General features: G+C 48.2%; 2 protein-coding genes across 3 annotated transcripts; both read right to left on the bottom strand.

Moving 5' to 3' along the window:
- Positions 1-5,303: 5,303 nt before the first annotated feature.
- Positions 5,304-7,249, bottom strand: HOXA9 (homeobox A9). Its single transcript, XM_056857743.1, has 2 exons — positions 6,700-7,249; positions 5,304-5,571 (listed from the first exon to the last, which is right to left on the bottom strand). The coding sequence occupies exons 1-2, from the start codon at positions 7,244-7,246 to the stop codon at positions 5,333-5,335; spliced, it is 786 nt and encodes a 261-aa protein (XP_056713721.1). The 5' UTR covers positions 7,247-7,249; the 3' UTR covers positions 5,304-5,332.
- Positions 7,250-14,485: 7,236 nt separating this feature from the next.
- Positions 14,486-17,421, bottom strand: HOXA10 (homeobox A10). 2 transcript variants are annotated; one of them, XM_056857421.1, is made up of 3 exons: positions 17,185-17,421; positions 16,393-17,133; positions 14,486-14,767 (listed from the first exon to the last, which is right to left on the bottom strand). In XM_056857421.1, exons 1-3 carry the CDS (start codon positions 17,345-17,347, stop codon positions 14,493-14,495), a joined length of 1,179 nt encoding a protein of 392 aa, XP_056713399.1. In that variant the 5' UTR covers positions 17,348-17,421; the 3' UTR covers positions 14,486-14,492. The 2 variants fall into 2 exon arrangements, with proteins under 2 accessions (XP_056713399.1, XP_056713398.1); XM_056857420.1 differs by having other exon boundaries at positions 16,393-17,421.
- Positions 17,422-24,815: the final 7,394 nt, after the last annotated feature.

The following is a 24,815-nucleotide window of genomic DNA, read 5'->3' as shown; positions in this document are numbered from 1 at the left end:
GGCAAGAAGGAAGCAGCAGCAAACAGAACCGCCAGTCTAGACTTGGGTATTGATAAGGCAAGACAGGATTTTATCGATGAGTCTTGAAAAGGCACCATGAAGTGCGAACGCCTGCCTAGGCCGAAGGCTCGAGACACATCACAGTCCCCAAACCTATTTGTTAAACCTATTAACCCCCCCCCCCTTTGGTCCTGGTTACGTTTCCCTAAACCCCTCTCGGAAACGTTCGGCATATTTCACAAAAACTCTGCCGCACGAAGGAGACTCCCGAGGAAACGCAGGATAGGAATCCCCTCCAATAAGGAATTTCCTCCCCCAGCGGGATCCATCCGACAGGCGCTCCAAAACGGACTTGATCCAGGCTAAGGTTTTCTTAGGATAAAGGAGAGAGGCGGCTCTGTTCAAGCCTCTCCCCCCCCCCCCCCAGTTTGGAACAGATTTCTTTTTAAAATCCACAATTGTAGACAAGGACTCCTTCTATGCTGCTTCCTCTCAGTAAAGGTTGCTGGAGACCCGTTTGTTGTTGAGCCGCCCGATACTGTCTCTTTATGAACGGGATCCGGCGGCTTATTAGGCTGCTTTAGCTTCTTGTGTTATTTTGGACTACCCAACAAAACGTGGACAGTCGACTTTGCATTTCAGTCCAGACGAATTAGGTAAGGATAGCATCACCAAACCGCATTGAAAGCACTGGTTCATTAACAAGTAATATATTAGGACTTTATTGGGAGAAAGCCTGGTTTCCCGTTTGCGACTGGCTAGGTTAAACCCGTATGCATTCTCCCCCTCCTTTGGAGTCAAATCTTTTGGGAACCTTTCCCCCGTCTGTATCCCTATCGCAAAAACCAGCAATTCCATTTTACCTTCAGGAGATCCCAGAGCGTTCGTTTTGTTGACAGAGTTTCCTTGCATAATATTGTGATCTCCCCCTCCAATATTTTCAATATTTATATATTATATTCACAGTTGTGCCCTTTAATCGCACGATTTCTGACACTCATCAGTTCTCTTAATATATCTTGGTGATGCGACAACATCGAACACAGCGAACAAACCCAGAAGCGAAGGTACTATTTGTTGATGAGAGAAATCGTAAATAAATAGCAGGAAGCTTTCCAGAATGGATTTGCACAGGCACGCTGTTCCTGTGGTGTATCAGACTGTTAGCATCTGCATAATATAATTAAAACAGATCCCACAGAGGCGAAATTACTCGGGGAACTAACGGAGCCCTTAACTGCATCACAAGCATCTGCTGAAGAATTTCAGTGGCCGGTAAATAATTTTCAAATTAAATGTTGCAACCTGGCCACTTTTATCAGCGCCATCTTGGTTGTTTCTGTGGCTAAGCACGACCTTTTTGGTGTGATTTGACTCCACACAGGATTCATACACTTAACAAGGGAATATATTTATGGAGAGCAAGTATTTTTTTACAATGCAGGATCTTTCCAGCTGGTTATGTTGCCTTCTCCGTTGTGGATGGTCCAAAAAAGATTTTTTTAAAAAATTCTATTGGCCCGGAATTTTGTTCCAGCAGTTAAGAGGACAACTTGGTTCTTAACCATATAGGAATTGTGTCTGGATTCATCCACAAGGCTCTCTGAAACACGGTTAGGTTTCCACATTCCTAGTTATAAAATTGCTCAAGTAACCTCAGAAAGGTGCAAATAGTTTACTTGGCTAGCAATGGCTTAATGTAAGTGATCACATTTTGTAGAGATATGTAAATGCATACATGCTGATATTATTGCTTTTATGCATTCAATGGCATGGTGTTTGTTAATCAGTGCCTCGACAGACTTCTATTTCATTGTATTTTGCATTCATACCGCATATACTCGGTAAATATGTATACTACATATATATATTTTTAGTCTTTAAGGTGCTACTGGACTCTTGCTCTTTTGTACTACATATATATATTATACATATAGTATGCATATAGTATACATACACACACACACACCGTGGTACATATTGCCTTTATATTAATCCACCCAGGGCTAAGAAAATGTGCTGGCTGCCCATGAAAACCCATAAACAACAATACATAATGTATGGAATGCTTATAAAGAAGATATGGACATACACATATTTTCACACTATATATCTAAATGCATACAAGTATGAAACGGCAAGCAAGAGATTCAGGAGTCGTTTGTTGGGAGGGTAGACTAATTAATTTTTTAAAGAGCTGCTTCCTTTCAAAACAAGCATGATACAGAGATCTCTGCGTTTTCATTTGCTGAAGTTAACGCCAACAAAAGGATATATTTAAGAATCAAACAGGAGACATGGCATTCATATACATCCACTTAAGACTCTTGTCCTTTGTTTTAAAATTAGATCAGTAGTTTCAAATCCGCATATGCTCCTGGAAGTCGACATTTTACGAGCTCTCTATTGGTTTCATGGTGGAGTAGTCCTTGTTTTCGTGGAACAACAGTGCCATCTGCTGATCGACCGTGGTCATTGCAAGCAATAAAACAGGCGCCGGAATCTCAAACATTCTTGATATCGGCCACTGCAACTGGTTCAATAATCTGCTGTGCGACGAAGGAGCAATTACACAAAAGGTCCCAGCTGCAAATTCATTACAGATAAAGTCCAGCCTGCATTTAAGAGGAAAAGGGGATAATAAAAGCTAGCTATTTCCGCACAGCCACTTTATCTGAAACAGCCAGACAAAACAAAATGAAAGGGCTTTTGTAGAAAATCTTAATTGTGGCTGGACAGTTGTAAACTCATTAAGGGCCGAATTCCAGACAGTTTGCAGACCCGCCATTTATTACGCACTTCTAGTGCTGATTCTTTGAAGTCCCCACTGTCTGCAACAACAGAGGGCGTCCCAACCTCCCATGCCATTGGAACAGGCATCAATTAGAGACTCTCTCTTTTTTTTTTCCTTTTGGCTACACAAGAACTGTTTCGCTTTTTTGCTAATTAAACACATCTTACCAGAAAAATTCCTGTTTTTTTTTTTTTAATTAGGACAGGGCCGGAGAAATGCCCGGACATTCAAACCTTTTGCAAAGTTCTTGACATTCTGAAAGTTCTCCTCTTTCACCCTGCAGCATTTTTACACCCCATAAACAGTTACAGCCGTCATTTTCTTTTATGGCTGTGTATGGCTCCGAATTTTCCTAACGGCATCTTGAGCCAAGCCTTGTTAGCGGGAAGTGTGCGGGCTTGTTTTGGCTTCTCAAAAAAAGAAAGAAACCAGGGCATTGATTCTGCAAAGGGCTTCCTGTTTGTTCTTGTGCGCAGTTCTGCTCCAGTTGGGGTTTGGGGGCCGCCGCCTCCTGCGAGCCAAGCCGGGTGCCTCAGGCAGCAGAGACCTTCCTCTCAGCCCAAGGAGCCTTTGTATGGCTGTGCGGCTGGAGTCAAGCACCCCCCCTCCCAAATAAGTCTGCTTCCTGGCTCTTAGAATAGGTTCAACCTCCCTCCCAATTTTTTTTCTGTTAAAAGAGCCTCCTTTTCTAATCTGAATTAAAACAATCACAAACAAAATTACAAGAGGTGTTGTTGGAAGGCGACCCGCTTCTGCTATATTTCAGACACCGTGCGTTTCTTTTTGCCAGGGAGAAGGAGAAAACAGCTTATTCAGTGTTGGCCGGGCTCTGCTTTCTGCATGAAACAGGAGGATGAAATTTCATCCTCGTGGGTTTGGTCGATTGACTGTTTGTCTCTGTTAGAACCAGTTTGGTTTTGTTTGTGAAGATTTCGGGTCGGTAGTTTAAAAACGTTGATGGGGAAGCAAGATCCCCCCCCCCGCATTTTCTCATGCTCATGCCTCTCCCTTTAAAGCCTGCAGAATACCTGCTATTCTTGGTCTCAGTACTGGGGTTTGTTACATGATTGGACGTTCTCAGGGTAACACCCTTTATGTCGGGTAAAAGCAGTCAGCTCGCAATCTTACATGGAATTATTCCGCTCATACATCTGTCTCTATGGCAGCAGAACTGCCTGTAAGTCAGTCCCACGAAAAGAGACAGGGCTTACTTTTGAGTAACCATGTTGAGGATCTGGGTGTAACTCATATCTGGATATGCATATCTACCTCGGAAGGGTATCTGTGGACCAGTGCCCACTTAATAATCTTGAAAACATCACAAAATATAAAAAGAATCAATATATACTTTATTTAGCAAAAAAGTTAAATATCATTTCGACACAACTATTTGGTCAATAGGCCATGAGGTAACTATTGCAAAATATACAGTGTAGCTTCCGCATAAACATAACTTCCAGGATTTTTATTTTTTATAATAATTGATACAAATCTACAATAACCAAATGTAGGTTTTAGAGCGTATAATTTATTAACAATAAAATTAAATTTCATTACAATAAGAATCAAATTATTTGATTAAACTTAAAAACGTAAACCATAGGTAGTTACCTTTTTCACATATATGTATAGCTCCGATTTCTGAAAACTGCTCACAGGTGCAAAAACAATATTCAAGCTAATCTGATTATTAAGGGTTCAATCTTTAATATATAGATTATATATGTACAACTGACAAAGACGGTACTATATATATAGATATATAGATCAAACTGTGCATACTAAGATGACTTGCTTCAGAGGAATGCAGAGCTAGTGATTCTTTTTCTAGCCCAGATCAATTTTTCCCTTTGTTTTTAAGAGTGGGGGAGGGTGAGAGGAAGAGAAAATTTTCTTTCCCGCACAATCCAAGGTTAACTGTCTAATAATACAGAAAAAAGACTTCTTACACTACAGAGCTATACTCTATGCAACTTTTATAATAAACAACCTGAGTTCAAATTGAATTCTAGCTTACACAATCACGTCTGGTACAGCACCCAAGCACAAAAATTGAGTCACAAATATAATTACCACGATAAAACACAGTGTTCAAGTATTCGAGCAGACCTCTCTCTGCCAGGCAAAGAGCAAACAAAATTAACTACTTCGACTAACCTATACAGTCCGTAAAGAGTTGTGCATTAAAAAGGTAGTTTTCTTTCTTTCTTTCTTTCTTTCTTTCTTTCTTTCTTTCTTTCTTTCTTTCTTTCTTTCTTGACAGGTAGATTTAAAGAAGCCAACAAATCAGCTTTGCGTGTTAATAATGCCCCCTTTTCTTTCCTACGATCAGACAATGGGGAATCATGCCACCTCCTTATAGCACCGTCAACCATCAACCCTGCGCGCTGGCGAGATACATTCAAGAAATGAATTGGCAAAAACAAAAAAATCAACGTGCGGCCTGGACACAGTCGCCTGGTGTGATGGGGTGTGTGTGTGGTTGTGTTGGAGGAGGCGATTTTGCTGCTGGAGACATGATAAACCCGCACCCTAGCATCATTCATCCTTTGCTCGGTCTTTGTTGATTTTCTTCATTTTCATCCTCCGGTTCTGAAACCAGATTTTTACTTGTCTCTCGGTTAAATTCAGCAGCCGGGCCACTTCATACCGTCGGTCCCTGGTGAGATACATGTTGAACAGGAATTCTTTTTCCAACTCCAGCGTCTGGTGCTTGGTATAAGGGCAGCGCTTTTTCCTGGTGGATCTCGCGTGTAACCAGTTCGCAGATGGGTTATCTGCAGGGAAACGATGCCAAGAGGTTAGGGAAGAAGAAAAGTCGCCCCCCAAAAACAGCCTGCAATCGTGGCCTTCCTTTGGTGTGCTCTCCCTCCCACCCCCACCTACACCCCCCACCTTTTGAAGCCGATAGGTACCCTGATATTGGTGGTTTACGATGTCCCTTTCATTTGGACAGACATACAAGATGGGTCAGACACAATAGACAAAAACAGAGAGACACACGGAGAGGTCACATAGAATTACTAGCAGTAAAACTCCACCGGCTGCCTCCCCTCTGCTTCATGGTGTTTATCTAGAATGTCATTTTACAGCCAGCCTTTCCTCCTGTCCCTCCTCCCAGCCAAGCCCCTGATCCCCCCCCCCAAGCTTGTTGGAGGACCCCTGAGAACACAGAGGCATTGGAGATGTTTCCGTTTTCCATTGTGACCTTCTCCTGCATCAGCCACAACTGGAAGCTCTCCACCAGAACAGAGAATAACATTCACAGACCTCCAGCCCAACTGGAGGCGAACCCTGCCTGGCTTATGAACCTGATTTGCAGGGCATTCTTGCTGGGGGCCGGCATGTTGGCCTAGCTGTTCAGTTCTGCGCAAGGTGGACCTCAAGGAGGAGGGGGTGGAAGTAGAAACAAAACACACACACCCTCCCCGACCATTGTCCTTAGGTAAGTCCTTCATCACAAAGGGATCAGATTCACATCCAATGTTCTGTTTTGGCAGAGAGGATTTTCTACCTCCCCCCCACCCACTCGCCATCTCGCTAAGGAAACTTGTGTTCTTCAGACGCCCCTCTTCCCCCGCCCCACGCTCCCCTCTCTAGCTTTATAGCTCCAGCGTGGACCCGGCCAGCAGAACACGCCAACGATGCGCCCCTGCGCTCCGGGAACTGCTCTGCGCTCACACGCCCCATTCCGCCTGGTCCAGTTCTGTGCCCCTCGGGAAGGCTCCTGCCACCCACGCCCCCCGCAGCCCACGGAGGCTCGAAGCCCTCTCTGGTCGCTGAAGGGTTCCAGCAGCTCCCCCTTCCTCCCGCCGCCGCCCCCCCCCTGCCGCTTGGCGCACCGGCCTCAGCCAAAGCCGCCTCTCCGAGTCCAGGCGCCCTCCAGGCGGTGGCCCGGGACTTACTTGGGTCGAGCTGGGGTTTGTCTCCGCCGGCCTCGCCCTCTCCATTGTTTTCCGAGAACGGCCCGTCGTTGGCTTGCTTATCCCTATCAGCTGGAGGAGAACCACAAGCAAAGTCAGTGAGGGAGAGGGCGTGGGTGTCAAAGGTGGTACAGTCACCCCTCCGGGCCGCGAGCGGTTCAGGTTTAATGCCGTAATGCCTGCCGGCGGGCAAGGCGGGGAACGACAGGGAGCCCGGCATGGGCTCGAGCCACGAGCGCATGTACCTGCCGTCGGGCGCTGCCATGGGTGCCTGGTGGTGCACGTAGGGGTGGTAGACGGCGGGCACATTGCTAGCGCTCGGCGGGTGGACGGCGTTCCAGGAGGCGCTGAAGACCGACGTCTTGGACTGGAAGCTGCAGGGCGCGAACTCGGGGTGCTCGGCCAGGCTCGCCTGCCGGCCCGGCTGGCCCAGGGGGGCCGAGGCGTAGCGGGACTGCACCAGCTCCTCGCTCTCGTGGAGGAGGAAGGAGTCCACGTAGTAGTTGCTGAGCGCGCCCGAGGAAGACATGGCCGGTGGGCAGCCCCAGCCCCAGCCCGCTGCGGGGAGAGAGAGGCAGGATCCCGCGGAAAATTATGAAACTGCAGATTTCATGTAACAACTTGGCCCTCGCGAAGAAGTACAGTCACCTAATAAGTTGGAGGCTGCCCGCCCGCCCATTGGCTGCCGGGCGTCACGTGGCCGGGCAGCAGAACAATAAAGTATAAATCAGTCCGCAGGCTATTAATGGGTCAGTGTTTTCCAGTCGTCATTTTTTATAGCAAAGCCATATGTTTTTATGCAAAGGGGGGATCGGCGAGTTACAAGGCGAAGTTTGTTTTAATTGTGGCCAGCGGAGATGAAAAAGATCAGGGGTTTTTTTCCCCCCTCCTCCCGGTGGCCACCACCCTTTGGAAGCGGACTATTTTATATCACAATTAATCATCCCATCAATGGCCCGTGTTTCTTTGCACGCGCACCCAGCCCGCCCTCCTCTGATCGGAGACCTTCACATAAAATTATACAATAACTGAAGCAATAAAAAAAGCAAAATAACATCGGCGGCGTTCTGTATTTAAATATATATATATATTTATTATATTTCATAAGGAGTTATTGTTTCGGGAGCCACGGCGCTGTTATTAACTCGGGAGCGACCAGCACGTTCATTTGCATCGCTGTGTTTCCCGGCAGTAAAAATTTACGAGTGCCTGGAAAGGTTAAATTATACTATTGTGTTTAGTTTGGGAGCTCACTGTAAATAACCGCGCGCCGCGGAGTTCAGAGCTAAAAGGGAGGCTGGCAGGGAAAAGTCAAATCCAACCCCGCGCTCCTTCCGAAGGGGCCGGTGCCTCCGCCTCCTCCCGCACACCCACAGCCCGGCAGAGGAGGCGAGGGGAGCCCCGGGGCCAATCGATGCCGGCATTTGCATCTTCGGAGGCCCCTTCCGACCCCAAAGCCACGACTGGGGACCGGGTTTCCCCCCCCCCCCCGCCGCCGCCCCGCCGGGTCCACCAGGAATCCACCAGGAATCTCGGCCTCCGGCCCCAGAAGTAACTTCCGCAGCAGCCAAAGCAGCAGAGAGGCGGGCGGCTGGAATGACACCTCGAAATACTGCCACCACCCATCCCCGTTAACCTGCAAGTCTATTGAGGTAATTTGGGGGATCTCTTTAAATATATATATATATATTTATATATATATACAAAACGACCGGCCATCTGAGAGGCGATCCGTAATGTCTTGGGGAAGGAGTCTGGTCTTGCACGTGGACAGCCCTCCCTCCAAAAAAGAAAGCAGGGAAGGGACATGGACTTTTGGAGGAGAAAACGAAGTGGATGAGGCCCCTCGATCAAGTTGACTGCGAGGCGGATCCGTGCCCGTCGCCTCCTTCGCTTCCCTCTTCCCTCCCTGTGTCAGACTCCCCCGTGAAGTGTAACTACGCATTCCGTCTAGAAGGGATAAAGAACAGCCCTGGCGGACTGTATATTAGGGGAGGGGGGAGCATTGCCTCTTTTTTTGTTTTGTTTGTCATGACGATTAATTTCCAAGTGTGCGTGAAAGCGATAGGAGGAACAGTCGGCCTTTGCGCCTTGTTGGAGAGGCGCCGTTCGCCCCGGCAGGGTTTTATTCGGGCTTGGTGGCTCAATCTCATTTCCCAGCAACCGGATTTGAAGAAAAAAGTGTAAATATTTATTTTCGGGCGCCTTCCCAGTATAACACTGCAGCATCTGAACTAAGCGGAAGGTTACAGCCTTCTGTTGGATGGGTGGGGGGGAGAGAGAATAGCCCAAAAGGTGATGCGGCCCACAGATCAAGTCCAGTGCTGTGAATTCGAGTAATGCTTAAATGCGGGTTGCATCTGTCATTTGAATTCGTGCTCTTCTTCGGCGGATCCTTTGGCTGCTCTTGCTTCTATTTCTGTATTTTAAAAGCACTGTCACCCAAAACTGGGGAGGGGGGAGAGAAGGGAATTATCTCCACAATTATTTATTTTCTTTTTCTTTTTTTTGTTTCATACTAAAGACTGCTAAAGAGTAAGGAAACCGCTGGCTAATTAAATGCATGTGTAAATACGCTGCACGCAAGGAAGTGTGTTTCTCATTATTTTTTACACCGCTGCAGCCTTCCCCTCTTCTGTACGTGTCTCCCCGTTAGCTAAACGCCGAGGGTGTTGGGGGAAGCTCTCACATCCCCCAGACCGCTTTTGTGCTAATTGGGACGGGGCCTTTCCTTGAGATTCCCCGCAACGATTCCTGCTTCCCAGATCTAAACAGGAACGGTTCTGAACAGCCTCGCAGGCGAATGGCGGCCCGCCCATCCCCCAATTAAGTCATATTAAAATGGAGACAAAGGTCTTCTCGGTGGAATTCCGGCCAAATCCTGACTTCCCTGCCAGGGAAGAAAAAGCCACCGCCACCCCAATACCGTTTCTTTCCTGGAGAGACGGAAGCCTTACGTCATTTTTGTTTAAAATCGAGAGTCAGCTGTTGTGAAATATGTCGGCTCAGCTTCCTTCCTCCTTTAAGGAGAAAAATAATCTGAACAGCAGGATTCCCGAATGTTTTCTTTTACTACATTCGGGGTTGGGAGCTGCTGGGCTGTTTCATTGCTGATTAGCTGTCCCCCCAAAAATTAGCAGCAGCAGGGGAAAAAAGTATCCATTTATACTAGAAGAATAAACTGTTGATTTATTCCTTTTATATACAGATATATATAAAATCCTAGCTGAGAAACAATTGCAATGGAAGCGTATGTTAAATTCTAGCGGCGGAGTAACTGCAAAGCCAGATCAAGATTATTATTTTTAAAATCTTTGTAACTGAGGTTAGGCAATTTCATATAACAGCAACCACAGTGTTAAAACACACGGTAGCTCAGGATGGAAGCGCGGGCTTCTGTCTGGCGCCTTGAAAGGAAAAGCCCATTCAAATAAAAGTGCATTGCTTCCAAGTAAATAAGCTTCGGTCTGGGAGTTAAGGAATTCGGCTGACTAGACTTTGGCCCTCATCCTGAACCCAAAATGCTTGGGATTTATTTTCAAGTAAGGGCGGTGAGGATTTCAGCATCTGAATATAATCAACTAATTCAGCAAATGCTTTCGCTCCAGTTCTGAATCGGCTTTAATGAGTTTACCTCCGTTTTCCACCCAAATAATATATTGTCTTACATTATATTTCGATCGGATGCTTTAAACCATCCTTTGCAAGGAACCGAAGAGAGAAAAACCACAACCGCCCTTTTCAAGTTCTATTTTTTTGTTCCCTTTTCGCAGAGCTTGGCCGATAAGACCATTTCCAGATATGTTTGATTGGAAATCAATCCCAAGTCAACAGAAATTTACACCCAAAGACTTGTTTAATGTATGTTCACATATTTATGCAAAGGCACCTAAGTATGAAGTCACTAATATTAGCCTATTTGGCGAACTATTTTGTGGCGTTCATGTACCACACGTCCTTGCGGACATCCCCAGCATTGGCAGAAGCCTATTTTGGAAGAAAAGGTCACAGAATTAGATTTGGGAGTAAACGCTGAAGGAATCAGGATGTTACCCTGAATTATTCAGAGGAAACACAGATAAGCCGAACCATTCTAGAGGTGTCTGCGAGGCACTTCACTCTTCATGAATTCACAGGGCTTAGGCATATCTGTCTCCTAGATTCAAGCCTTGAAACATACAGATGTATATCTGAAACAAACAGGCACACCAAGACAGGCCGACAGACATCACACCAGATAGACCAACTCAGTCCCGCGTGTGTATCTCGTGACGCTTCCATTGAAAAGCTGAAGGCAGGAAAAATGCCCTTGCCCCCCCCCCCCAATAACCCAGAGCAAATCTCCTTTAGAGTGGTTGGTCTCTTTAATAATATTCGGAACTGTGAAACCTCCGAAACACATTCAGGAGGGTTGGGGAAGCCGAGGAAGGGTCTATCCCTGCCTGCCCCTCTCCCCAAGGACAGGTCTTGTTCATTTACACCAGCGGTAAACAGTGTGACTCCGACGCCCACCAAACGCGGAGGCTCCTCCGCCGGTCTGCTGTGCGTAAGAGGGGAGGCGGAGGCCCAGGGCAGCGCCGAGCCCGGGCGAGGTCGCTGTTGCTTACGCCGCCTCACGGGCAGGCCGGCGCCCGGACACCCTCCAATAATGATCATAACCTTGGGAGCCGCAGGGAACCCCCCAGATTCGAGAACTCCCTGGGCCCGGTCCCCTTGGCCCCAGACGGGGAAGGGGAAAGGGAAATGCTGGATGCCACCACTGTATGCAGAGGGGGTGGGGGTAGGAGAGGAAGCGCCCCGTGTGTGTGTGTGTGTGTGTGTGTGTGTGTGTGTGTGTGTGTGGACCCTCTTAAGACAAAAGAGCTCAACAAAATATAATAAGAAAGAGAGGGGGGAAGCAGTCTGGAGCAAGCCAGCAAGCCAGCCAGATTCCCTCTCTACACAGCAGTGAATGGAGGCCGGGCACGGTGGAAGAAGATTTCAGCTCAGCATGGAAAGGTCAGGTCCCCTTTCGCTGTCATGTATTAAAAAAAAAAAAAATGATCCAGATGGTGAGAAGATTCCTGTGATGCAAAGTGGCCCTGACCTTGAAGGGAATCCTTAGGCCAAAGCCCCAGCACCCAGCTCAGCGCGGGCCGGCCAGCCCCGAAGGTCTCCTCCGTTTCTTTCCTTTCTCTAACATCTCCTCCTCCTCTTCCTCTGCCTGGGCTGCAGCGTTAGTCGGAGCAAGGGGCTGCGGGAGGGGAGCTTTGCTGGCGCCCCGGAGGAAACAATGGCATTGGAACTTGACGCCTAGAGGAGGGGAGAAGCCGCCTCGCCAGATCTCTTCGGGCCTTAAAGGCCGTTTTGTTTTTGGGGTGTTTGGGTTTTGTTTTTTGTTACTCCCGCGCTTATTAGACCCGCTTGATGAGTACAAACTGAAGTAATGAAGGCAGTTTCGTGCAGTCGAGAGAGAGACAGCTCCAGCCCCAACAACATGAAACTACCTAAATCACCGACCAGTTCTCAGCCTCCTAATTAAGAGGGCTCCCCATAGCCGCTTTCCTGAGGCAAGAGGATCCCGCTATAAAAAGCAACATAATAAATACAAACCAGCAACGTGACTCCAACAGTCCCCTCGCCTCCCCCCTTCTTCCTCCTCTCCCCCCCCAGCATCCGCCATCCCCGTCTACAGCCTCTCTACCTTATTGCTGTTCAGATTTGTGTTTTGTTTTTTAATTTACAGTTTCAGTAGAAATATCCCTGACACTGAATCCTTTTTAGAGAAATCCTCGTGCAAAGTTTGTTAAAGACTGAAAAGGCAGGCGGTGGACTCTAAGCAGCCAAAGGCTCTCGAGGAAGATGGCCGGGTTCAAAGTCTGTTTCCTCCTTGAAAGAAACAATTGGGTTGCCCATTGAATCTCTCTCTCCCCCCCCCTCTCTCATTCTCTCTCTCACACACACTCGCTCACTCTTCTGAATCTACAGAAGCTCAAGGCACCCATTCTGTCTAAGCACACCCACAGGCAGCCAGGTAGGAGACGGACAAACATGGCGGACAAGCTGGACGACAAGGAGAAGAAGCAGCAGCAGCTCTTCGTTCCCTCGTGCTCACCTTTTCCGATTTCTTTTGAGCCCTCTAGGTTTTCCTTTGAAGGTGCAACATAGCTCTGCCCCAGTGCCGGGACAGTCTAAACTCATTCTCCTCCAAAAATGAATGAATAAAAATAAAATAAAATAAAATGGAAAGCCAATCCTCTACACTCAAAGCAATGCCCCCTTTGCTTCCTCCGCCTGTGCAGCTTCTCGCTCAACTGAAACCACGCCGTCCAAGACAGCCACAATCCAGATATACTAGCAAGTCATAAAACTGAACAAAAGCCGACAAACCTTACAGCACCACGGCTATATGGCCCAGACAAATTACGACCGTCTAGGTAATATTTAAATAGATTCCTAAAGCAATTGCAGGGGACTCGGGCAAAGTATTCCTGTTGTAAAAGTTCTTGGAGATCTAAAGTAGGAACTTGAGAATAAACAGTCACAAAACGACGTATTTTTTTGGTGTGTGTTAAAAGGGGGGAATTCATTCCACTTCTTTTTATTCTTCTAAGAGAACATAAAACAGCATCTCCATAATTTTTTTTTGCTGTTGAACTTTTTCTTCTTCTTCCACGCACAGCAGGATTACAATATTAATTTATTTCCGATTTAAGGTAAGGACGAGAAAGAACTAGAGCTAACATTTAGAATAACGATATAGAATGCATTTGCTTCCAACAGTCTCAGCATTTTAATAATATTAATAATATTAATAGACAATTTATACATATCTGTATTTATAGATATTTCTTCTCTCTTTTCGCACTACATGCTTGACCTTCTCAACGCATGTAACTTCACAGTATCAAAGAAAATCGGGCACCCTTCCCCTCCCTTTCTGGCCGAGAAGGCTTCTGGTGGAATAAATATACACGTGTGTAGCAAAGCACACTTCTTCACAGACAGGGTGGAGAAAGGGATTTCTTTTCTTCCCCCCTCCCCAAGGCGGGGAAGATGTGTCTTTGACAATTCCTTTTTGCATGTGCTTGTTAAGCATAACTAGCGGTCGCCCAGCCGATCCAGAATTTAAAAATAAAGGAATTACCTACAACCAGAAAGTGTAATTATTCAGCCAATAAAGAACACAAAACTTTTCGCTGTCTTTCGGCGGGGAGGAGCGTTTTGGGACGGCGGCCTCGCTTTCGTGGAAGCTGTAATGTCAGGCGTTTTTTGGGGGAGGGGGGGCAGCGCCGGCTTTGCTGCTGGACATCCCAGGAAACCCGAAGAGACCGGCTGAACTGGTCTCAGTATAAGACGCGACCCCCCCACCACACATTAAACAGCGGTGTGACCAAATTTAAAGGCTGACACTCAACCCAGTCCACAGACTCCCCTTATCATTGGGGGGGGGGGGGCAATTTGCCTTCCCCTAAATTTGGCTCAGTTTTTTGAAGGGGGGTGGGAATCAGTGTCTAGAGTCGTGGAAATGTTGTTTCTCAGTGTCCGAGTTTTCAAGACCCGAGAATGGAACCAGGGCAGTCCAAGACACGGGGCGATGTGCATCGTTATGGCTTTATCCCAAATGAAATCAATGACCCAAGAGGCTATGGAGAGGCTGAGAACAAAAAAAAATGTAACCGAAACGTTCAAATCCATACAGGTGCGAGTTAGCTAAAGCCTAAAGGCGCAAACAAAAAAACAACAACCCAAACGCTCCTGGCTCTTCCACCCCTCAAGAGGCGCGCCTCGGTTCATCAGGAGAAATTGAAGTTGGCTGTGAGCTCCCGAATCCGGTTCTCTCTGTTCATTTTCTTCAGTTTCATCCGGCGGTTCTGAAACCAGATCTTAACCTGTCTGTCCGTGAGGTGGACCGTGCGGCTGATCTCTAGGCGACGCTCACGAGTCAGGTACATGTTAAAGAGGAACTCCTTCTCCAGCTCCAGGGTCTGGTGCTTGGTGTAAGGGCAGCGCTTCTTCCGGCCACTCTTCGCGGTGAGCCAGTTGGCCGCGCTCTCGCCTTTGGAACTGCCTGGTTTTTAAGAAAGGAAGAAAGGGGCATTACCGAGGGACGCCAGGAAAGAGGGAGGTAGGGGACCCCCCCCCCCCACATCCCAGCGCCTCTTAGGGAATGTCAGCGAAAGCAGGTCTTCGGTGGGCACCAATCCCCATGTTTCCCCTTCGGGGTCTCGCTTGCATCCTAGCCTCTCAAGAGCACCGCCACGACACGCCAGCCTAAGGACTTGCTTTCCCCCTGCGCTCGCCTGAAAAACTCGTTTTTGGATTTGACACCAATCCCTGCAAGTGCCTTTGGCAGTGAGTGGTGTCCTGACGGGCTCCGGTTTCCTTTTCAACTGCAGGCGTCGCTCCTCAGGCCTTGATTCAAGGCGCGCGCACACACAAAAAGCCGGAATATCTGGATATTTATCAACCCAGAGGAGCTACTAAATCTAAAACCGCTCTGCTGATAATCGAAATCTGACCGGCGCCAGTCCAATCAATTAAAGCTGGGATTTCAGGTACACCCGCTTACTCGGGCGTGAAACCAGTTTAATTCAGCGGGACAGACCTGCAGATAAACGTGCCTCTCGTGTCGGGCTGTAAATTCCCTTTTATCTGTGTTATGACTTTTGGGCAATTTACTGGTAGGGTAGTTACCCGCAACTAACACCGAGATCTCTCTGTTTATATACCTATGTGTGAAAAGGAAAATAGGTCCCATCTTTCTATAAATGTTAAATATAACGATATATATTGCATACACCGGTCACATCAGAGGGGCAGACGTGTCAGTCTGTTTTGGCACCGTAAAAGCGATTAATCGAATATATATATATATAATGAAGAATATAACAACTTCACCTTTAAAGGTACCACAAGACTCCAGTACATTTTTACACCTAACCTATGTCTGGCTAGTTACAATTTCAGAACCGTGAGTGACCACTGAACAGAAAAACCCTGTCTGAAAACAGGCTTGGTTCTTTTTTTTTCTTTCAAAGGGGGGGGGGGGAATAATGCACCGGAAATTTTCTCCGGCACAAGCCCCACTGAAATCGGTGGGTGCTGAACTGGACCCCTGCAGGGCTCCTCGTATAGCTCCCATTCATGCCAATTGCCCAGGCGCAGAAGGTCCCAAATATATGGCGCCCAGGGTATAATAGGGAGCCTTGTTGTGCGATGAAGGACATTCCCCCCACCCCTCCCCGCCTGATTTGATGGGGCTTCATAGAAGGAGGATTTCAGCCCAGCTGCTTTCTTTTCAAAAAAGGCATTCAATATCGTAAACTAGAACTTAGCCTGTTAATGGGTTTATTTATTGGCGCTGGCCTCTTGCTTACTTTGGACGCCTCACAAACATCTCTGTTATCTCTGCAGGCACCTCTGCCTCGCGTTGGGCCAGCAGCAGGGCCGCTTCCCGCCCCCACCCGGTTGAGCTGCGCCCTGGTTTGCGCCGCCGGCCCAGGGCGTGGAGGGTTTGGGACTCGAAGGGACCGGCGTCAGTGCGTTATGGCGCGAGTCTACCCGGGGCATCTCAGCTCCCAGACAGGAACGGCAGTTCAGGAGGTCAATACGAGGGGCTTGGTCGGGGCCGGTGGAGCTGGGCTTGGGATCCCGGCCGGCCCTGCCTGGCTCCGGAGTGGGGTTTTGGCTTACCTCTGCTTTCCTTCTCGGGGGAGGGCTTGCTTCTCTCCGAGGGAGCCGGGGAGAGCTCTTCGGCGGCCGAGGAGGAGGCTGGCCCTTCGTCCTCCCCCCTCTGGGAGACGCAAGCCAGGGTGGCGGCCGGGGAGGACTCCTCGCTCTCTTTCCCCGGGGCTTCGGGCGGCGGGGCGGCGGGCGGCAGGGCAGGAGGCGTCTCGAAGCGCACGGGGGGCTGCGGGGCGAACTGGGCAGCCACCATTTGCCCCGGGTGCTGGTGATGCTGCTGGTGGGGGTGGTGGGTACTGTGGTAGCCGCCGCCGCCGCTCTTGGCGGTGCCATAGGCTTGCGACAGGCGGAAGTAGCCTGGCACCGGCACCCCGGCGGTCACGTTGTTCATGGAGCAGCCCGAGTCCGCGCTCAGCCTGGGGAAAGCCGACAGGTCGGTAGCCGCCGCCTCCTTGGGGCCTTTGTCGGCGTCATAGAGGCAGTAGGAGCTCTCCTCCTTGATGCTGGGCGCGAAAGAGCAGGAGGTCGCCTGCGGGCTCTCGGGCTCTTCCATGCGGCAGGACCTCGGGGGCTCTAGCCAGACTTCCATCCCTGACATGTAGGAGTGAGGCGAAGGGGCAATGCTTGGAGGAGGGCCTTCATGGCGCTTGCCCAGGACGGGGAAAAGTCCGTAGCTTTGCAACCCATAGGACAGATCGGACGTCTGTGGCACGTAGACACCACTGTTGTTGGGATAGTAGCCGCCTCCGCCTCCTCCAACTCCACCGCCTCCGCCTCCTCCAACTCCTCCACCACCACCACCTCCTCCACCACCACCTCCACCACCACCACCTCCTTCCCCTCTGCTGGAGGCTGAGCTGATCAAGGAGTCCACCAAAAAAGAGTTTGCAGCCGGGCTCTCCGAGCATGCCATTGTTGTGGGGTAATTTGGCGAAGGGAGCCGATAGCCCTTTCTGGCTGACATTTCTTGTGCAAAACATGCTGAATGTGATTAGAGAGACCCCCGCGCCGCGGCGGGCGCGCGCAGCCAATGGAAGGCCGGCCTTCCCCCAGCAACCCCTCCCAGTTTGGTTTCGTAGGCGCTGAGCTGCTCCTCAGGACGACTTCTGAATTTCTAATATATCTATTTCTGTGTATTATAGATACGGGTATAGACATATTCCGTTGTAATCGATGTCCCCACACCCCCACCCCGTTGCCGTTTGCCTCTCTGCAAGGAAGGGAGGAAGCCAGGCGCCTGCAGCTGCACGCCGAGGCGAGACTGGGGGGTGGGGGGATTTGGAAAACAATTTGCCTGGTTTTATTGGGACCCATAATTTAGACAGCGTCTATCAGCATATGTGCGAATGTAAAAATGCTAGAGAGCAGGGTTGTTATTCAGTGTTCTGTACCTGAAGTGCGTGCCATTGCTGTTCTGCCATTTCCAAAACCCTTCTTGGCCAGTGCACAGTCTATGCCTGTGATGAAATTAATACAGCCACCAAGCCTCAGCATGGACGGCTAGGTTCTGGGGCAGGTGTTGGCTTACCTCGTGAGCCCCTGAATGCTCTGAACGAGCCCGACCTCCTGAATAGCCCTGAAGGGCGAGGGACCTGGTAGAGCCGCCGAACGGCTCCCCCAAATGTCAGCTACTGTAACCGAGAGAAAGCCCCTGCTTTTCCAGGCTGACTTGCAACACAATGCCTTATGCCTGCATTACACAGAAGTAAGTCTCACTGGGGAAGGGGGAGTTACTTTCCCCTAAGTGTGCGCAGGATTGTGGCCTCGGAGGAGAAGAGACGGTTAACCAAAAATGCTGAGCAATAAAGAAACAATTCTGCCTGGTGCCGCGGCAGGAACATTAAGAAGGGGACCCGAACATTTCAGAATCCTTTCAGTACAAATGGAATCTAATATGATATCACACACCCCAGAGAGAGAGAGATTAAGAGTTGATCGCCTGCAAAATATCCCCTCAATGTCTTTGTTTAGACAATTCAATCTGTTCTCTTATTTCGCCGTAGTCTGAAAGGCACGGCTAGAAGGTGCCCTGTCTGTATTTGCGGCGAAGACCCTAGACAGCTCGCAGGCAGCCTGTGAAGCCGGCAGACAGGCAGATAGATTTTATAATGAAGAAACCAAAGAGGGGGTATACTTCTGGTGCTGTTTCGAAACCATGCAAAGTGGCCTGGAACAATCCTGTCCACGGGCACTTTAGGAATTATATGAATATATATATATATATATATATATACAGAGAGAGAGATGCGCGTAAAAGTCTCCCTCCTCCCCTTTTTAGCACGGATTACAGATTCCTGTTTCGCATGTTCCTGTTCCAAACCACCCCAGCTGGCCGGACTTAAATGATGTCCCGGGTCTGCTCCCAAGCGAGCATGAATATTCTTTTGATCAATTCAATATTGTTCAGTAAATCTTCCTCCGGGTTCCGTTTTGGCACCCTATTCTCCTGCCATTAAAAGCCTTCCGAAGCGCTAAGGATGCCAAGGAAATCGAGGCGGCTCGCCTTCTGCTCCAGCCTCACCGAGGACAGGCGAGGGCTTTCAGATATCCCTCTCCTACGGCGCTTACCCTTGGCGTTCAAACAATGCCGCTAGCTGGAGACCAGGGCCACTGTGATGGTTGCCAAATGCCACCCCTCGCCTTCCCTAACTCACCAGCAGCAGCTAAACTGTCAAGCTGAAGGTTGCTCTTGCTTGGCCTACGGTCATCCCACCCCCCACCCCCCTGCCATTCTCCTCGTAGAGACGGGCTATTCTCAAAGAGTACAGAAGGCAACGGGACGCAAGACGGGAGCTTCTCCAGGCAAGCCAAAACGGAGAAGCCCTCATGAAGTTCTGTGGTGGTGGGACCGGAAGCCTGCTCGAGGTTGTGGCAACTTCGCCGGGCTGGTAATGCCTTTATGGAACAGCAAAACCTCTCGCCTAAACGCTGCCCCCTTTCTCCCCTCTCTCCCACCGGTAACCCGCCAAGAACTATACCGCAGCCTTTAACGTCTGAAGGCTTCCAGTAGAACCATCCAAGCCAAACAGAAGGAGCAACCCAGTAGCCTGCAGAAATAGTTCTCCATCTTTTTTTTCTCTCTCGCGCGCCCCCTCCTCTTGGTAATATTGTTTGTGTGTCCCCAAGCTCGATTTACCAGACAATGTGTTAATGTGTAGAGAACAGGCCCTTATCAGATTCCTAGGAGGGTTGTATCAACTGCTAACAAAACGAATGCCATATAAGGAACCGTTTTATTGGCTAGTAGATGGCAGCCCTATTATCAATAGGCTTAGCGTTATAAATACAGATCTAAATATAATGAAATCGGACCCCGCCCACCAGCCGGCTTCCACGTTCACCTTCTTCCAAAGGCTTTTCTCGCCTCGCATCAGGAACATAAAAAAGTTCGCCCTGGGAGAAGCCCACTCCTTCGGGCCGAGATGTTTGTTTTCCATTTGCCAGATCAAATAGAAATAGCTTTCAAAGTCTTAACGGAAACCCTTTCCAAGTTATTAAAATAATGCTTTAAAACACACGTGCGCGCACCCTACTCGGCTACCTTGGTACACGGAGGGGGCGATTGAGCTGAAGAGAGGGAGGCTAAGGGAAAAGCCGTAAACGTCTGTAAAACCCTTCCCAGTCTAAATAAAATGATGGCGAATTTATAGGCCCTGTTGGAAAGGCCTTTAAAAAGAGTGAGTGCAGGAGGGAAGACCGGAGAGGCGATGGATGGGTCTATCAATGGCTAAGAGTAACACATCTAGGAACGGAAGCCCCTAGATACACACCTCGGATGTCTGACCAGCCCTGTGGCCAGTAATTCCAATCTAAACCCATTCAAATCAAAAGACTTGGAGTGGTGTTATTACGCATGGGATTGCACAGAAAATGGTGGGCCGATCCGGCAAGGCTACACTTCAGGAGAGGTCTTGGGGGTGGGGGGAAGCGAAGTCTGAGCAGGGAGTTTTCCACTGACTCTCTCCTGAACCTCCTCTCTTCCCTCAGAGGCATTCCCTGCTCAAGATATATACCTCCGCCGTCAGGGGATTGCTTTTATGAGCGCCGTCGGTTCTTTTAACCCAAAGCACAGGGCAGCAAGGAACCGGCAGCTCGCATCGAGGGCATTTTTTTTATTGTTGCCTTTATAGGAGCCCAGAGTCTGGCGTTGACGATCAAGGCACTGGGGGCCTGATCCAAAGCCCAGCGCGGCCAATGGTCAGGAAAGGCGCACTGAGTGGAAGGCGTTGCTGGATGGCTCTGGGAGCTGGTGAACTCGGCCGGGCGCTTTCTTTAATCGCGAACAAGGCCAAGGCGAGCGAACAGCAACGCGCATCATCAAAGTCAGTGAAGTAAAACTAATAATGTGTGCTTGATTCTTAACTGTAAAAGATAATGGTCAATCCTGGAGCAACTAAACTACTTTGGCGTGCATTGTGTGTAGCGGCCACATTTTAAGCACTTAACAATGTGTCTCGGACATTAAGCAGAGCTTTATAGCATTTCTTGAGACGGTTGTGCAGGGCACAGGAGGAGGAACCGCTGCTTTTTCATTTTGCCCCTGCCAACGAACTCGACTGGGGGGGGGGGATTAAGTAAAAGGCCAGCTCCACAGCCATGCTGCGCCGGATCACTGGCAAAGCAACCTGGTACTAGAGAGTAAGTTTTGAGAGTAAAGCATCTTTTCGAGTCGGTGGCAGAATCCTCCCTCCAAATAAAATTTTATTGATCCTTGGGAAATATAATGGCTATATTAATAGAGTCGTTAAGCTGTTTTATGAGTTTGGACTAAATAAAAAAATCCAAAACTTGAAGAGATAAACAAGGCACCAGGCCTCAACCCAGAGCTTGTGTAAACTGAGCATTTCTTTCTTTTCTGAAGAGTGCCCATTTATTATTTCCACCATGAACCAAGAGGTCCAACATTGTTAATCAAGGGTGGCTGTTCTTGCTGTATGCTAATTAAGAGGAGCTTTATATTTCTGACATGGGCAAATTGAGGTTGGGTGGGGAGAAGTAAGGGGGGGAGAGAAAGGAACTGTATAAAAGCTGCCAAAGCTGCCGGCCCTTAAATCTAGGGCGGCAGATAGCGTTTTGTAAATCCTAACCCAAATTAATGCAATCAGTGCCTACTTATTTAATATTGGACGTGTCACTTGTCAAGAATGTGACCGCGTGCCAAGCCAGTTTTCCCTCTGGATAAATTCCCAAACAGGCGGCTTTCCACCAGGCATTTTAAGAACTGCATCTCCGTGCCAAGAAAGGTGACAAATGGCTATCCCAGTAATTTTTATCTTCACTTCGAAATTCTTTCGCGGTAAAAGGGAAAGAGAGTGGGGGGGGGGGGAAGAGAGAGAAAGTAAGAATGAGCTATAGTCGAGTTTGGGGAGATTTATTCCCTTTCAAATCCAGACTGCCTTTGCATCTTAAACCCAATGCCTCTGGCAGCTTGAATTCTGGTCTGGCTGGATTCCTGCGCACCGTTTCTGGTGAGTTAGTTTCCCATTGATATGGATGGGATTTATGTGCGGGAAACCAGGGCCGGATCACTGCCAGGCTTCGGCTATGCTAAGGATGTTGATGCGGAAGGCATTCAAACGGGAACCTCTTTCCCCTATCGGGGCCACAACCTTGGGTTCGTTCATGTCTATTTACTTGGACGTAAATTCAGCTGAAGTCAAGGGCGCCTCTTCCCAAGCTAGCGTGTTTAAGAAGGGACGTGCAAGTGGGCGCTACCGCCTGGCCAAGGTCTCTCAGCTCGAAGCTCCTGAACATGCAAAAGCTGCTTTGAACTCCTACAGACAAAGGTCTTGCGGCAGCTTAAAGAAGAACATTTTAAAAAGAAAAATAGCACAAGCTTTAGCGGCAGGCCAAGCGACCTCCACATGGGCCATTTATGCATGGGAGGATTTGCCTTGGATTTGCCACTTTCTAGATGTACATTTTCCCCAACTGAATTCTCAAAACTCTGCATGGGGGGTTATTTTTGAGTTTTGAGAATTTGGATGGGGGAAATGTGAGAGCAGCAAATCCAAGGCAAAACCTCCGTGCATAAATGGCCTTGGAATGAAAACCTGCTCCTCTTTCAGGCGCCACAAGGCCCCGAGTTTTGTTGCGGCAGTCTCGCAGTGCAACGCTCAACCGCATCATACCCTTCTCAGACCATTTACTTCAATGGATCTCGAAGGGAGTAACTCCGCTTAGAACTGCATAGTTAACACGCTGCTCCTTTGGCAAATGGATCCCTGCTTGGCCGTCTCTGTGTAGTTCTTAATGAAGAAGTAGGCCATTAGCCACGCCAATGTTGAGCTAAGCCTATTAGTGAAACTTGCAGGGCGTATTGATCTGTATATGACTCCACCCGAGTCGATTGCGAAGCACAGAAAACACGACGCTGCACTCTAAAAACATGCGCCTACCCCTGGCTATTGTCTTCCTTTCTTTTTGTTGCTTTCAACACAGTCTGGAGACGCGCTACTGCTTTCAGACGCAGAGGCAACAACCGCTCATCAAGGCATGAGCTTTCTGGCTGCAAATCCTGAGCTAATTTTTTTCTGGAAAGACAATCCCACCCAATGCAACAACTCCCGAAGGAGACGCGAAAAAATATCGTCTTTCAATAGTGCTTCTATTATATCGGTTCCAACACACTATCAAAAAGAGTAATCAGGTGTGTCTGTCTTGGGTAGCCTCACACTTATGTGTATTTACTCATAAGTAAGCTCCATTCATTTCACCGGGCTCGAGTAAATCCCTCAGGATTTCAGTGTTGCCCCTACAAAGGGATAGAAAATAATACCCCTTACTCAGCAGTAATTTTACATTTTCCTCACTCCAATTTAGGAGAAATTTGGGGTGAAGGGGGGAAATTGTAAGAAATGTGCTATTTCTTTAATAACAACCACAACCAAGTGTCTTTCTGACCTGTAAGTAAATACTTTATAACCAATAGATTTTTTAAGCCCAGGTGTCAGGCGTTGGGGTGGAGGTTAGGCATTTACATTTTGAAAGAGGGAGAAGACATCAAAAAATATCTCGACCATCTTAAACCTTTCTTTGGGTTTGTCCTTACAATAGAGAGAGGTCCCCCATATGTTTTTTTTTTAACCAGATGATTATTGGCCATCATCTCTTAACCCTAGTACTTTTCAAGCACCGCCCATCACTGGTGACAATCCACGCTACAGATCAATGTCTCGAAATGAAACAATGAAAAAAATACACATTGGCCGTTGCAAGCCCGACCACCGCAGGGCCACACAAATCAGAATCGGTGGCCTTCCCATAGGAAACACTGGCGGCAAGGTTCAAGAGGCCCCCTATAGCAACACCGACTTCGCCGACCCTGTTTTAAATAGACCATAGCCAGATCAGAGGCTTCTAATGTAACATTGACAGTGGGGCGAAATATATATATATATATATATATATATATATATATATATATATATATATATATATATATATATATATATATATATATATATATATATATATATAAACAAATGCAGAGTTAATACAAGTTATTACAAGTCAACCCCACCGGCGAACTTTCTAAAGGAGGCAGGGCTGTGGGGAAAGGCGCTATGCTGGATCTATTCTCTCTGCCTGTCTGTACAGAGAGACCATCTCACAAGGTCAGTCCAATTGCTTCCCTTTAGAAACCAGGAATTTCCCCTCCAAGCAACGGTAACGGCCATGGGTCACAATGTTGTGTTCTGGGTTTGGCATCCTTATCCTAACTATACCACAGGCAAGTAAACCCAAGAGACGATGGACACTGGTCTTCCATATCATGGGGAGGGGAGAAGAAGGGAGGGGTGCGTTGCAGTGACCTGAACATCCAGAAAATTGGGTTCAACTGAGGCTGTGCCGTAGTCAACAGTGCCGCGGACTACAGTTTAAGAATTCAGTCCACGGCACACCTCCTGTGAAATGTTGGTGAGATCTAGGCCTGCCCTAAACTGCCCGGCGTGGTCAGGATCAGGATGCCAAATAATAAGCCCCCTTTCACTTTGCGTCACTCTCAAAATGCTTTCACATAAATAAACTCCAAATCGATAAGAGATGTTTAGAACTCTGGCCTCTGTCCTACGGGACTTTCGCTCTTCTGTCCAGGGGTATCGATTTGCACCTTCCGCTTAGAAATGGGGGGGGGAGGGAAAGGCTTTTCCGAAGAAAAAAGGCTTTTAATAAATACTGCTGTTAACCACACACTGATGCTCTTTGCCAAACCGGAATGAGTAAACTGCAGCTCAGATTCAATAAGGCCATCAAAATAATCTGCCATTTTCAGTCTTTGCTACTATAGATCTTGTCGATAAAACACACCTCGCACTCGACCACATAAACGTCAAGATTAATAATATTTCCAGGGGTGCAATTTTTATAAGGATTTTGCCATCTCGGCCTAGGTTTGTTTCACCACCGCATGGCCTGCGCCCTGGAGTTCT

This window comes from Euleptes europaea, chromosome 11 (genome assembly GCF_029931775.1).
Source record: "Euleptes europaea isolate rEulEur1 chromosome 11, rEulEur1.hap1, whole genome shotgun sequence".
In the NCBI taxonomy this organism is placed as follows: Eukaryota; Metazoa; Chordata; class Lepidosauria; order Squamata; family Sphaerodactylidae; genus Euleptes; species Euleptes europaea.
The sequence above is the reverse complement of the archived record's forward strand: the minus strand, read 5'-3'. Positions and strand labels throughout refer to the sequence as shown.

What these genes read in the sequence shown, in the direction of transcription:
- HOXA9 (XM_056857743.1), bottom strand. Translation starts at nt 7,246, where the DNA reads ATGTCTTCCTCGGGCGCGCTCAGCAACTACTACGTGGACTCCTTCCTC. An exon ending in CAAACCCCAGCTCGACCCAA is followed by an intron (nt 5,572 to 6,699) that starts GTAAGTCCCGGG and finishes GTTTCCCTGCAG; the next exon opens with ATAACCCATCTGCGAACTGG.
- HOXA10 (XM_056857420.1), bottom strand. Translation starts at nt 17,347, where the DNA reads ATGTCAGCCAGAAAGGGCTATCGGCTCCCTTCGCCAAATTACCCCACA. An exon ending in CCCCGAGAAGGAAAGCAGAG is followed by an intron (nt 14,768 to 16,392) that starts GTAAGCCAAAAC and finishes CTTAAAAACCAG; the next exon opens with GCAGTTCCAAAGGCGAGAGC.